General features: G+C 34.1%; 1 protein-coding gene across 1 annotated transcript; it reads left to right on the top strand.

Moving 5' to 3' along the window:
- Nucleotides 1-8,715: 8,715 nt before the first annotated feature.
- Nucleotides 8,716-10,854, top strand: LOC124820262 (homeobox-leucine zipper protein HAT4-like). Its single transcript, XM_047291926.2, has 4 exons — nucleotides 8,716-9,269; nucleotides 9,583-9,872; nucleotides 9,989-10,068; nucleotides 10,172-10,854. Exons 1-4 carry the CDS (start codon nucleotides 8,924-8,926, stop codon nucleotides 10,506-10,508), a joined length of 1,053 nt encoding a protein of 350 aa, XP_047147882.2. The 5' UTR covers nucleotides 8,716-8,923; the 3' UTR covers nucleotides 10,509-10,854.
- The last annotated feature ends 4,430 nt before the right edge of the window (nucleotides 10,855-15,284 follow it).

Genomic DNA, 15,284 nt, shown 5'->3' with positions numbered 1-15,284 from the left:
TCTTATGTTTAGTGTCGGGCCAAATGTGATGATAGTCTAATTATTTCTCCTTGCACCTTCATCCATTTCTGCCTGCACCTTCATATTTTTTAAAATTCTAAAATTATCCTTTGCAATTTAAAAACCTCTATACTCCGTTTTTCGTATTTCATTATATTTCAAAATTGGTTGAAGAAAAACATAGTTTTGAGACTATTTTTTAAATGTAGAAGTATAGAAATGATCGGAGGGGCATGGAGAAACAGCCTAATAGTCATAGAAATTAGGCCAAATGTGGAAAATAGTCATAGAAATTGGGCCCAAATTATTTTTGGTTTAATGATGATAGTCGTTTATCATTTGTTTAACATGGATCCAAACACTTAATCTAAGAACCATTTTGGGGTGTTTTTCTGTTTACCCAACATATTTCTTTTGTATCATCTCCATCCAATTTGGAACTGATATTACATTGTAAAAAATATTTCAAAATAAATAGAATTGATCCAAGAAATGTGTTAACTGTAGAAAATCATATTTAACATTTTAGTAATGGTCTTTAATTTCTTTAAAAGACTAATAAAAATACTCCTTTCATTCATAATCCAAAGCATGTGCGTGAACACACCATAAAAGAGAAGCATATCTTAGCTAAATATATCTTTAAATATAAGTTAATTATTTCAATCTAACGCAATAAAAATACTATTTGAAAAGTAACCAAAATGTGCTTTAAAATTAATGGTATATTAGTATGTTACACCTTCGTAGCATTTTGACAAATTGATATTTATGTAGTTTTATCACACGTGGTTCGTGCAATAACTTTCTATAGGTTCTTTAATAGCGTGTTGAAAATTAGTGAATATCCAGATGTTGTTATACGAACAACTGTATTACAAATGCATAATTTTAAAAGTTGAAAGCAAAAAATATTTGTGAAAAATTATACATGTAAATTCAAAACTGGCGTTGCTTTATTTGAACCAAATATGCATTACAATATGTTAGTGATAATAAAAGGGCATTAAACCCCTTAATAATGTGATTTTAGGTTTCGATGATTGATTTGATAATCCATTATTTTTAGAAGGGTTTCTACTTTCTTACTTATTTTATGTCAAACAATTTGTTTTCCTCAGATTTTTTTTATTGTTTTGCAAACTAAGAACGTTAGGTAAAGGTGAAAAATATTTAGTTGTAATATTTCTTACCAATATTTCGAATTTAACATTTGTGTGCAGTTCCCAACTTTTACCAGTGAAGATAATGAAAGAAATGAAAAAAGAGAGAATGAAATATCTTAACACTTACTAAATATTTTTACAAAGTCGAAATCACTCTCTAAAAACTTTACGAGAAGTCTTTCTTTGTGTTTTTTAGTTTTCAATTCAAAATATTTTTTCTATGTTTTTAGATATTCTCATATGTTTATCCGTATTTTGAAATATGTATAGGTTTATATGTCAATTTAAGATGGTTAATGTGTTTGCAAAAGGTCATGTATGTTCATTAAATATAGTAATAAATATTGAAATAAATACATAATTATTTCGTGAATAGTATTATTTATACTGAATTATGAGTTTTTATTAATTGGGTTTTACTTGTCTAGTGGTTTACTTTTGTTAATTTATTTAGGATTCTGGTAATCTTCTTACGCCTTCACATCTCTTAATTAGTTTTATCTCGGTTAGCTTTTATGGATATTTTTAGTGACATGATATTACTTTATTAACTCCGAAATAATCCTAATCATATATAATACACTAACTTACCAAATGTGATCTAGGTGAGAGTCTTGTTGTGTAAAGAAAATTTATATTTTTTAATTACTTTATCATCCTTTCATAGGTATAAATAAATTAAAATATGTGTATATCAAAATCCTATTTTTCATAAGGATCCAAACTTTGGAAGCTCTTTAAATAACAATAGTAGAGAGGACGACAAAAAAAAAATCTCCAACTCTTAAATCTCCTGTAGCACCAATATAAAAAGCTTTAGGAAATTCATAGATATTCTCCCAGCACCAATAATAGTAACTTGGAAGAAAGGGTTTTAGTAAAGCAAACAAGCAAGAATAGCCCCAACATGTATGTATAATATGGTAATGCAAGTAGACCACGTTTTACTAAAAATTAAAACATCCTCAGTAGGGGACACACTGCAAATAGAGTACCTTACGCATTATTATTCAAACCTAACAGGGTGGCCCTCTCATGCTCTCAACAAGCCACCAACTATCTTTCTTAACCAATTCCATGTGGGCCTTCCCATTATTTTGGGTTCCGATACTTCGATTTCAACACCACTTCCATCAACACAGAAAACCAATTCCTACGCAATATATTCATATACTAATCACATTCGAACCTTTCATCATTTGAAGAATCAGCAAACCAAATCATTGGGTTAATGCCACCCAACGTTCATGCTGCATCCAATAAACAAATCGGCTACTCCAACATCATCAAATTTATAAATAATCATTGCACCATCATGTCCCATAATACACAATATTCTCTGCTGTTCCTCCATTTTTAAATCCAAGCTTTTCCACCCGCGAGGATCAAATCCTGCTTTAACCAAATACTTATACAAAATCCCTTTCTTATTTCCGACCATACCCTTCATTTGTGAAGGTTTTTCAGAGAACATGGCAATGGGTACCAGAAAGAAAGCAATGCACGTGCAAGGCAACATGAAGTGAATCATGGATTAACGATATAACCCAACCAATTAAATCATTCGTTTAACCGCTAATCACATGATTACCAGCTCAGCCGCTCACATGGCCACGTCTTTAAAACTAGCTTGCATTACAATATCATAGTATCATAAACCAAGTTGCCTCTGCAAATGTTCCTTCGAGTGGTCTTGCACATGCACGTGTGGAGAATCACACAATCTAAGACTGTGGGAAACTCCGTTTTTTGGTTAAGAAAGTGTGAGGAAGGTAGCTTCAGGGAAAATCGCCATTAGGTATAATAATTACGATAATCATCATCATTACATGGAAAGTGAGGTTTGACCGTGGACCAGATCAAGCAAACACTTATTCATTATAGTTTCATTTAAGTATTTAATCAGTATGTATGCTTTTTTAAAGACATTTACTACTAGTATATGCTTTATGTGTTATATATTAGTTTAATACGTAGTTAATATATAGTACAAGATGAAATTGGACAGAATAATTTTAAAGAAAAGTACACGTGGGATAGACATTCTACACGTGCGCTTCGGTGTCCGTCGGCAGCAGTTGGACATGGAAATTGGTGAGACAAGTAGGATCCATGTGGGTTACTGACAACCCGAGGTGAAGGACATGCACAGCATTGCTTTTGCAACCATGCAACACTGTTAATAAACTTTGTTTTATTTTTTAATTTTTGCTTTTCCCCAATCATTAATTATTATCTTGATGGGCAATATTATTAAAGTTGTCTCGTAATGTTAATCAAAATAAACAATTTTTTTTTGGAACAATGGAAATGGAAATGGGTGAAACAAGAGGAATTGTATTAGCATTAGAACATTAATCTGTATTAAAGAAAAAAAAACACTGTAAAAACCAGATACATTTGAACCTCGAATTTAAACTTGATCATGGCGACATTATGGTACGAAAATGCGATATAATGATTAAGGATGAGATTACTGTGGACGAAGGAGACAATAATCAAATAGCACCATCATTTGTTTCCGAGGGAGGAGGAGAAAATAAGCACCATTAGTCCACTTTTAAAGCTATTCCACTCTCATATTTCCAAAGAAAACAAAAACGACGTGATAAGTCATATATTGATTTTCGGGGAGAGAATAGAATGGTCGTTGGTGCAATCTATTAATTGTTGAAGCATGATCATCTTTGACAACGAATATACTATTAAATAAACAAGTCATACTTGTAAAAACCTTGTAATTGGTGTTCGTACGTTGTCGTTGAAGATGCTGACTAGATTACGATATTTTTATAAGATGAACCACCCCAAATTTCTGGCCTTAGAGATACATATCGATGATAATGTGAGTTGACACCCCCTATCGTAATTTGGTTGGCCTAAGTCAATTTACATCTCTTTTAGACAAAAAAAGTAGTGTTATTAAAATGGTTCGATTCGTTGTTATTATACTATCTCCATTTTCATCCTGTTTTCTTATCTCTTTTGTCGCGATAAGAACACAAAGGACAGAACATGAATATAATATTATAATACTCACAATGTTATTTTCAATTAAACAGTTGAGTGTTATACCTATGTCGATAACTTTTGTTTTCTTTCCAATTAAAGTTTATGTTTCAGTAATTGGTATTGTACTTTATATATTATTTGGGTACAGTGTTATAGTGCTGGTTAAACTGTGATAGTGCATATTGTGTCCATTTTTGAGCGATGAGAAGAATCCCTTTTACTTTAGTTGCTTCTTCTTGGAATCGTTTTTTGTGTCATGATTTGCAAATAAGATCTTATTGTCACATAAGTTGGAACCAAGTTATATAGCGTAAAAGATCTAAAGTTATACACCGACAGCTTCGCGATACTAAAGTTGATATTAAAGTGCACTTTCTTTGTGCATGGTAAAGTTGGATTATTGTTTAATTATTTAAACAAGAGATATTGGGTTCCAAAGTTCAAGTGGCCTTTAACTCAGAATTTTAAGGATTTTATCTTTTTTTAATTTAGGCAAGACAACAAATATGATAACATAAAAGGAAAGGAAAACGTAAATCTAAGTTATTTCATTATGTACATTTACATCTAAAACTCACACAAACGCATACAAGATGAATAATATTAATGATAATAATAATAATAATTTATTATTATTATTATTATTGTTATAATGGATAATGATATGAATTATATATAGTAACCTTTATAATAGAAAAAAAGAAAAAAATTGTTAAATAGTGATATTGATTATAATTGTTAAAAAATGGAATTCAAACAAATAAAATTTATTACAATGAAAAATTGAACCGATATTTTATTTGTTTTTTAAAATTAAAATGGTCGTTGTATGGTATAATAAATTTATGAGATTATGTTTTACAATAAATTAGATAAATTTTTTATTATATGAATATCTATTTTTATTGTTGATACGATTGAAATTGTTGATAATGGAAGGAGTGTCATAATTTATCATGACATGGCTGTGAGAGAAGTCACTGACAGGCGTAATACGATTGGTGGGGCAGATAAAATCGAAACGAGATTCTTACGAAGGAAGACATGACTAAGTGCGGTGTGAAGTCTAATCAATTTGGGTTTGTACGCGCGCGTGTACAAAGGCTCCCAACTGAAAATTGTAGCGTCCGTTGTCCATAACCACAACTGCCACTATTTATTTAGCACCAAAACCGGTTAAAAAAAATAAACAAATTATTTTTAAATCATCCTATAATATTTTTATTCAAAAATAACAAAGAATTGAACATAATGATATTTCTATCTCGTCTTCAATATTCAACATGAATCGTTGAAAACTCTTATAATAATATAATAGCTAAAGATTTTATTGATTAAATCCGTGAAAAATAAGGGCAGCCGATAGAACGGAAACGACAAAGCAGGGCAAGTTCGTAATTTAACTAATCTCCGCATATATCTTCTATTGTCCACACCCACAACTACCACTGTTTAGCACCAAAACCAGTTAAAAGAATATTTTGAAATCTTTCCATAATAGTTTTATTCAAAAAATAATAAAATTATGTATACTAAATATATTTATGTTGTGTTCAATACTGAATAATAAATCGTTGAAAACTCTTATTATAATATAATAGCTAAAGATTTTATTGATTAAATCCTTGGAAAAAAAAACGCAGCCATGGAACGGAAAGGACAAAGCAGGGCAAGTTGGTAGTTCAATCCATCTTGGCATATAAATCCAAAGTCGAAAACAAACACTGTGGCATGAATGAATAAATGAACATCACAGAATCAGAGTCCGGAGTTCACGCGCGCATCACGTGAAGAACGGACCCAACGGGAAAACATTGGCCCCATAATTCTATTGTCGTTAACAGAGTGAGTTTCTATTATTGGATGCTCAATCATAATTAATTGACACAACCTTTTTCACCATTCAACTTTTATATTTTCCTTCACTGAATAATGAAATTGGTACAAGAATAAGTTCATCCCTTTTTGACTTCTTTTATAAACTTCTCCCATCTCTTTTTAAGGAAAGAAATACATGATTCATCATTGTTATCATACTTCCCTGCCACAACCACACCACAATTTGCGCCAAAAACTGCAACCTAAATTTTAATCTTGTTTTTAATGTTAATGAATAAATAAAAAGTTTTACTAATACAATTAAAGTATACAAATTAAGTTTATTTATTGAAATTAATTATCCACCTTATCTATATTAGTCCTTGTTGATCTTGAAGACAGTAAATTCTGACTGCAAAAATGGTACTGCTATCTCAATTTCATCATGGTGTTTCATCTGACTTCCGTTTCAGCATAAAAGTAAACACCAATTCTCCCCGAATCCCTCGACAAAACGCCATTGTACGTGCTTTTGGAGACCATTTATAAACTCCTTCCGACAAAGAAAACACTTATGAAACGTGAAGATTTTCATTACCATCTTCTGAAAAAATATTTAAAATGTTAAAAATTACACTCTAGCATGGAACTAAAGACATTATTGATTAACATATGCACAGTAAATGCGCCTATATATCAGTTTCTCTTTGGCTCCATGAGTTTGCTCAAATCCTCTTCATGTTCAGCTTATTTTCCGGTTCCAATCACTATTTTTTACGAGAAACCACTTGTAGTGTCGCATGCTTACCCATACACATACCATTGTATATATCTCATATTTAAAAAAATATTTTATTTTCGTAGTTAATCCCCTTATCATGCATAAAACCATAAAATTAATCCTCATTTAAGAGTGAAACAATTATCATCACCATTGTCGTAGTCATGTTTATTATCTGTTAAAAAATTGAAAAATGAGAAGCTTAGTATTCATGAATACTGATGCTAATGAGCAATAGTTGTTTTGTTGTAATATAGACCTGATGGCCCTGGAGTTCAACTCATCATTCGACAGAGGAATTTTCTTAATGCCTATTAATAGACCTATTAATGGCACGCGTGTAAAGAATCTATAATGCAAAACTTGCTGTCAAAACCAGCAAATTGCCCAGTATTCAAGATGCGAAGCTTTGTAGAATAAGTCTGTATCTTTGAATTTTTTTTTTTTGTCAGCAGATATTTTAAAATTAAAAAGAGAGAGAGTATAATCTAGTACGCTATTACATAAATTGAAAAAAAAGAAAAATTCTTATAAAAGAGCTAGAATTAGTTTAACTTTAAACAGGGTATCGATAAATTAATATGGATTTTTAAGAAAATTTTTAGGGTGAGGAGATGAGAAGAAGAACATATTTTGTGGTTGTGAAAGGAATTGAATCGATTCGTGGGAGGAAAGGTGGAATGGAAAGAAAAGAAAATAGAATAGAATAGAATAGGGAAAGATGGAAAGTTCCTACGTGGCGTGGTCCAGTGAAGAAGAAAATGGGTGAGTGGTGGTAAGTACTGAATAATGGAAAATGAAAAGGAAGGAGTTCAAATGATTGTGATGAGGAAGGTGTTGGTGCGTGAAGGGACAAAAGAGGGCGACACCCACGAATTTGTCCGAGAAGTGGGGCCAGCTGTGGAGGTGGAAGCGGTGGTTGGAGCACGTGTGATGGAGGAAGCCATGTTGGTCCACGTGAGTTGGGGCAGCTCAGGTTTTTGTTCCACACCTTCCTTCATTTTCGTAGACCCTCTTTCCCACGTGAACTCGACTCATCCCTGTCCCCCCTTCAAAATAATCACATCCATCACATGATACATTGCAACTGCATAACATAATGAAAGTAATAATAGGAATCGGGACCCACTCAGGGACATGGTAAATAATCAAAACCTTATTATCAATTTCCTTCTAATCATGGCCATCTGCTGTGTTTCTTGATTTCGACAACAGGTGATGGCGGTAAAGCGTAAAACAAAGGGCGACGATGGGGTCCCTACCGTCGACGTTTGACCTCAGCCGTTGATGTAGGGGAACTTCCATTTCATTCAGGTGCAACCTGCCCCACCTCGTTAAATGCTCAATAATATTTCTGATTAGACAGACATCAGAATGGAACAAATCCACTGCCTTTCATTGTGTTTTCTTGCTGGATTCACTCCTCAAGGAATAATAATACCTTTACCGTCTATTTTTCTCCCAGACACCTCTCTTTCTTCTTCATTCTCATCCTCTAAACTTCAACGCTTTCTCCTAACATTCAAATTTCAATTAACTGTGTTCCCACTTTCAAACTCGCATCAACGTACTCAGCGTCAACCCTACCTATAATGCCTTTTTACTATTACTACACTCGATGTCAAATATTCATTTTTATAACTTCGATATTCTAAATTCGAACAACTTGCCTAAGCTGTCAAAAGTCAGAACTAAACCTTAAATTTGTTTTTTCAATTTCAGTTCCCACTTTACCACTGTTTTCTTTCTTAATAGTATTTAACATAGCTGATCAGGATTTAAGTTTCATCAGATTTGTATAATGAAAACAGATATAAATAGTATTTTAGTGTGGGAGATGTTTTCTTTTTTTGTTTGATAGTTGAAATACTTTGTACCTTTCAACAGTATTTCGTAAAATATAGAGCAGGCTGGGTTATACACGTTTAGATTATGGTGATGATAATAATATAAAAAGGAAGTGTTTATGTGGAACAGTAGCATCTATATTTGAAGTGCATGAAAGGTTGTGTGTAGGAAATGGTGAAAAGGCAAAGAAAGAGGTTAGAAATGGAGGTGGGAAATAATAAGGAGAGAGAATGGAAGTTGTATTATTTGTGGGGCAAAAGCCATGATTCAGATAATTGGAGCTTCCTGACATAAAGTCATGATTGAACTCTCCACTCCCACCCATTTTCCCTCCTTTCTATATAATCCCTCCACACACATCTCTTCTCCACTTCATACTCACCCATTAACTCTCTCACAATACCTCATTCATTTCACCCAATCTCTCACCAAAATCCAATTATCTTCTCTCACAAGGCTTATCACGTTATTTGAGATGACGGCTGAAAAGGAGGATTTGGGTTTGAGTCTAAGCTTGAGCTTCCCTCACAACGCTCCAACTCCTCTTCATCTCAGTCTTCTCTCCACTACTTCAACTTATTCTTCTTCTCCTTCAAGCCACAACCTTCACAAACCCTCTTGGAACGACCCTTTCGCTTCTTCAGGTGCGTATCATCCCATTCCCCAACCTTCGGTTCTCTGTCCCGTGTTTGTTTCCAGATCTGCTCCAATTTCCTCACACTCTTCCTTTTCTCTTTTACTTTAACCACGTAGTTTGCTTCTTTCTCAAAGAACAAAACACCTTAGCCCTATACTTTCTGACTTTTCTCCTTTTACATTTTCCACAACTTTTACTATTCTGCACTCCTTTTCACTTCTTTCCATGCTCGTTCAAAGCTTCCTAATTTTCCAAAACATCTCAACTTTCTTCTTTATCGATTTCTGTTTTTCCTAAACGGTGTTTCTTTTGGCATGCAGGTGAAGCTGGATCGTTCCTCCGCGGAATCGATGTGAACCGGTTACCTTCTGCGGTTGATTGCGAAGAGGAAGCGGGTGTCTCGTCTCCAAACAGCACGGTTTCCAGCGTGAGCGAAAAGCGTAGCGAGAGGGAAGCCAATGGGGAAGAAGAGCACGACACAGACAGAGGTTGTTTCAGAGGCATCAGCGACGAAGAAGAAGGTGAAAATTGTAGAAAGAAACTTAGACTCTCCAAAGACCAATCCATTATTCTGGAAGAGAGTTTCAAAGAACACAGCACTCTTAACCCGGTAAGTGACAAGGTTCCGATCAATTTCGTACATGCTATGTCCAATGTGTATGTTTGGTTTGTTTTTGTTTTTGTTTTTGTTTTTCTCTCTAACGTGAGTGCGTGTGTTGCGTGCAGAAACAAAAGTTGGCACTGGCGAAACAGTTGGGTCTTCGAGCAAGACAAGTGGAGGTGTGGTTCCAGAACAGAAGGGCAAGGTGGGTTCATTTCATTAATATTTGTTCGTGTTTTAGTTTGTGTTGTTGTGTGGTCTTTTTCACGACAAAAAATAAAGTAAATTAAATCGAAAACTAATTTCAGGACGAAGCTGAAACAAACGGAGGTGGACTGCGAGTTTTTGAAGAGGTGCTGCGAGAATCTGACGGAGGAGAACAGAAGGTTGCAGAAGGAAGTGCAAGAGCTCAGAGCATTGAAACTTTCCCCACAGTTTTACATGCACATGACTCCACCCACCACTCTCACCATGTGTCCCTCTTGTGAGCGTGTCGCTGTTCCCCCTTCCGCTGCCGTTGATACCGCCGCGCGTCACCGTCACGTGCCCCAGACCCACTCTCGGGCCTTCCCCATTGGCCCATGGGCCACCTCTGCCGCTCCTATTTCACACAGGCCCTTCGATGCGCTCCGTCCCAGATCTTGACTCGCGGAAAGAAAACGACAAAATTAAAAAAAAAAAAAAAGTGGGGGAAACGGTTGCAATAGTATCGGAGCCATGAATTCTGCGTTCAAAGTGTGGTCTAAGATATGGTGGTTAGGAAAACTGATTTTGTGGGTCTCAAATGTTTTGTACCAATTGACCCTTCGTCTTTTCTTCTGGGTTTCGGGAGCATGACCTGGTCTAGCTAGTTTAGTTAGGTTTTTTTAGTCTCTAATACTTACTGCGTTAAAAAAAAAACTCTCGGAGGAGACTTTGTTGTAAAGTTCAATGGTCTTGATTAATTAATTAATTAATTAATTATATGTAATATAGCTTTGTTTTTGTGTAAGCAGATTTTGTTCTCGTATAAAGTCAAAATTTTTGCATGTTGAAAAGATCCTGAATTGATTTGGATGATGCTGGAAATAGTGGGGCTAACTACGTGTTTTCGGTACGAATTTGACAAAATAAAATGGGAATTAGACCTTTAAAAGGAGTTTGCCCTGAATGACCAGACAATGGTTCAAGAAATTTTGGTGAATATGGGTCCCAATTCAATTTCAAAGTTCTACATGCTTGTTTTATTAAAATTTCCTTCTCTCTCCCTCGTAGGCCTATCAGGCTATTGTCTGGTTAAATTGGTTAATAAAAATGTCTTGTAAGGTGTGGTTCCCAACATTTACTCCATCATGTTCATCTCGACTCGTTAAATCTAAATACTTTCTCGTAAAAGCTAATGTTTCGGTAAGAACTCTTGCTCGCATAAACAACTATGACCAAATCATCTTCACAACTACAACAAGAAATCAAAATTTCTGACACTTGTTATGCTCTGATGTTTCGGTGTTGCGTGACTGTATTTTAATATTCGGTTAAATATATGAATTCGTTTTATTTTAAATTTTGATATATTTTTATCTTTAATTTTAAAGGAATAATGAATAGATATGATCATTTAAATTAGAATATATTAAAGATATAAATAACTTAAACATTATTAATATTAATTTGTAACCTTTTCAAACTTAAAATAAGTATGGATTTATGTTTCAAACTAATTTAAAGTAAATTGAGAACTAAGGTAATGTTTTACTATTGGGGTGGAATTATGAAAGTCCTTAAATCTTACATGAAAAATAATATGGATCTAAAATAGGTGTCCAATGTTTTAAGGTTGTTTCTCTTTGCACATCCACCTTATATTCTCCTGCACCTCCACATCTCAAAAGTAGTATCGATTACGTTTTTTATTTCAAAAATAGTTTTACATATTTTTTAACGGATTTTAAAATTGATGAATAATTTTTTCTTCGTTAAAATTTTAAATAATTTTAATAAATTTTAAAATTTGTTGAAAAAAATAAATTTTAAAAATCATTAGAAGAAAATCTTTCAACAAATTTTGAAATCTATGGAAAGATTTTTCAAATGCTTCAATGAATTTTAAAATTTGTTGAAAAAAAATTCAAAATATATTGAAATACAAAAGGATTTGAATTACACAAGGTGATTTTGAAATTTTAAAATATTTGAAAATACATAAAGAAAAGGATGGAGGTCTGGAATTTTAAAAAATATGGACACACCGAGAAAGAAGAGAGTTGCTTCCTCCACCACCCCAAATGCTTCCTACACCTCTCTATTACTGTTTTTATTCCAAAAATATCCTATTTTAATTTAATTTTTATCCTTTAATTTTATTTACTTTTTTTTAAAATGGACATGGACATCCGTTTTGTACATTTGAAACAATGAAATGCAAGAAGCAATGTTTCACATAATTATATAAATATAACCCATTATCGGTACCCTACCTACTACCACTTTGCTTTCCTTGCATTCTACCCTGGGTCCTTAAGGAATATAACAACTTTGTTTCTTCTGAGTCTTGCTCAATCATTCTTTTTCCGTAATTTCTTCTAAAGGCATATGATGAATTGAGTTCAAGACAATTTCTTCAAATATACATTCAATACACTAGAGGTTCTGTAGAGAAATGGAAAATCCTTTTTGCTTTATACCATACAGGTTAAGTCATGTTGTAATAAACTAAACCTCAGTTTATTTCTGACTGTAACATTGGGAAGAAAACCCGGCTGTTAGCTGATCTACCTTCCTCCCGGCAACCCTTATGTTAGTCCACCACTCAGAGCCACTACCACCAGTACCCGAAACAACTCCTTTACTGGTGTCAAAATTGAATTCTTTATAACAATTTACAGAAATCTGCTTATGGAAACATTGTTCTCCTTCTCCAACACGGTATGACTTGTTATCTATTTTTCTCTATACACACATTACAACTAGTATCGGTGTCCCTTTGCACCCTTTCTCAGTCAACAGGGTCTTTTCCCAGTATACACTGATAGGACTCTGGTATATTTCAAAGCAATACCCCAAGTTTATTAGCAAGACACCGAGCAACGTTTTCTCCAATTAATTCAAATGAAAACTCTGTGATCAACCAATGTTGCATTACTTGGATGTCCACTGTTTGAGTTAGCAAGAGTTGCTACCTTAGAAATCTGATTTTCCACATAGATGTTTTGATTGGTTGATTCAGCACCATCGGGTGTCAAGCAGCCATAACCTAACCTGGATTCATGCCCCATACCATCAGGTGCCCCACATCCGTTGAACGTGGAAGGATGTCCGACATCCGTTGAAGGTCAAACGAATATCCCACATCCGTTTTGGCCTTCACGGGCTCTATTGAGGCGATCACCAATAGAACCAGCAGAATCGACTCCTTACACCAGGGATCATAAGTAATGGAAGCAATGAAACCCAGAAGGAAAATAGGGAAGAGACAAATGAAGGGAAGAAAACAAAGGAAAAAGGGATGAGAGGAAGTGAAACAGAAATAAGGGAAGAGAGAATCCGTGAGAGATGAGGTGTAGTTGTGAGTAAATAGTAGAAGTAGGGTTTTCAAATTTATTAAAAAATCATAAATGGTAAAAGTAAAAAAGTTTTAACCTAAGGATAGAATTGAAATTAAAAGAATTTGGGGAAGTGTAGGAAGTAGGGTGTGGTGGTGGAGGGAGCAACACTCGGAAAGAAATGGACGTAGGTGCAAGGAAATACAAACCATGTTTTAATATATATGAGCCCAAAGAAAATTAATATGGACCTAAAAAGAATAAACAGGATAGCTGCTCCCTACACCACCACAGACTACTTCCTCCACTCCTCCTCTCTCATTCCTCATTTGCCCTTCAGTAATATTTATTTACCGGGATTAATTTTCACCAACATTCCAATACACCCCCACACCCCACCCCACATCTGTCAATGAATGTCTAGATCCATTCAACTTTCCCACTATTAACATTCATCCTACTTACTCTTTCCACTACAAAAGCACACGTAAGTCAAGGTCTTCTCTTTATCTAACATATGGCCCCACATAAGGAACACACCTAGTAATTCACAAATTCAACTACTACAAACACACTGTGTATGTACAACACAATAGAACTCGTTAGTGTTTAAATTCTCAACAATTCAATTAATGCATTCTTATATTTGCTTTCATCCCTTAAGCATATTTCAACCCCTTCAACGAGAATGAGACAAAGATAGAGTGGGGGTGGGCTGCAGAGAAATAACGAAAGGGAGAGAAAGAAAAAAAGGGAGAGTAGCGGGTGGGTAAGAGTAGAGAGAAAGTGAAAGAAAGAAAGAGAAAGTGTGTGAGGTGGGGCAGAGAAAGAGAGAAATAAGAAATAAGAAAGAAAGGGAGGAGAGATGTGAGAGTATTGCTGCTGAGTAAAGTGAAAATGAGAAATAAGAAAGGAATTAGGGTTTTAACATCAAGTTAAAAAGGTAAATAATGAATATAAAAAAATAATAATTTTGGAATAAAAAAAAATTGAAGAGATGAAAGGAGCATGGGTGTTGCTCCCTCCACCACCACACCTTTCTCTCTCTACCTCCCCAATTTATTTTAATTCCAATTATATCCTCAGATTAAAATTTTTTACTTTTACTATTTTAATTTATTTCAAACCTAGTTCTCCTACTCCTACTTTACTCCTGTACCCAACCTTTCCATCTCTCATTTTTGTTTAATAATTTGTCTTTCGTTTTACTCTGCAACCCAATCTGTCTTCTCCATTTCACTTCTCCTCCTCCGTTTCTTTCTACTTCATTTTCCTTACATTATTAAAATACATTAAAAATATATTCAAAAATAATAAATCAAACATTTAAATTAAATTATTAAAATATTTCCAAAATAAAGAATAAACTAATAAAAGAAACCCTAAAATAAAAAACGTATCTTTTAAACGGAGGTGACATCCTTCAACGGATGTCGACATCCGTTTTACCTTAAACGGATTTTGACATCCGTTGAAGGATGTCTTAAAGGTTACGTTCTTTATTTTAGAGTTTTATTTGAAAGTTTATTTAAATACGCACCTTGAGGAAGCAAACCACTCCACACACTGCACTACGAGAGCGACACTGCACCACCAGAGGGAGACTGCTTGATAATTCTTTCCACCACCACGAACCTTTGCAACTTGTAAAAGAAAGAGAGGAAGGATTATAATGTTAAAATGAAAGAAAAATATTTTACTCATAGTGGAATAGGTTGTGAATGAGTAAAATTAAAAAATAACTCCAAAAATAAAATTTTACTTAGGAACAAAATAGTAAATGGGAAGTGGAGAGAGAAAGATGTGGTGGTGGAGGGAGCAACACCCAAGGAACATTAGGGTGGTAGAGGGAGCAACTCTAAAGAAATAGACGTTTAAGCCCAATTAAATTGGGCCGTAA

Source organism: Vigna umbellata, chromosome 10 (genome assembly GCF_029865625.1).
Source record: "Vigna umbellata cultivar VRB3 chromosome 10, Vumbellata_1.0, whole genome shotgun sequence".
In the NCBI taxonomy this organism is placed as follows: Eukaryota; Viridiplantae; Streptophyta; class Magnoliopsida; order Fabales; family Fabaceae; genus Vigna; species Vigna umbellata.
Note: the sequence above shows the minus strand (reverse complement) of the source record. Positions and strands in the feature narration are given on the sequence as shown.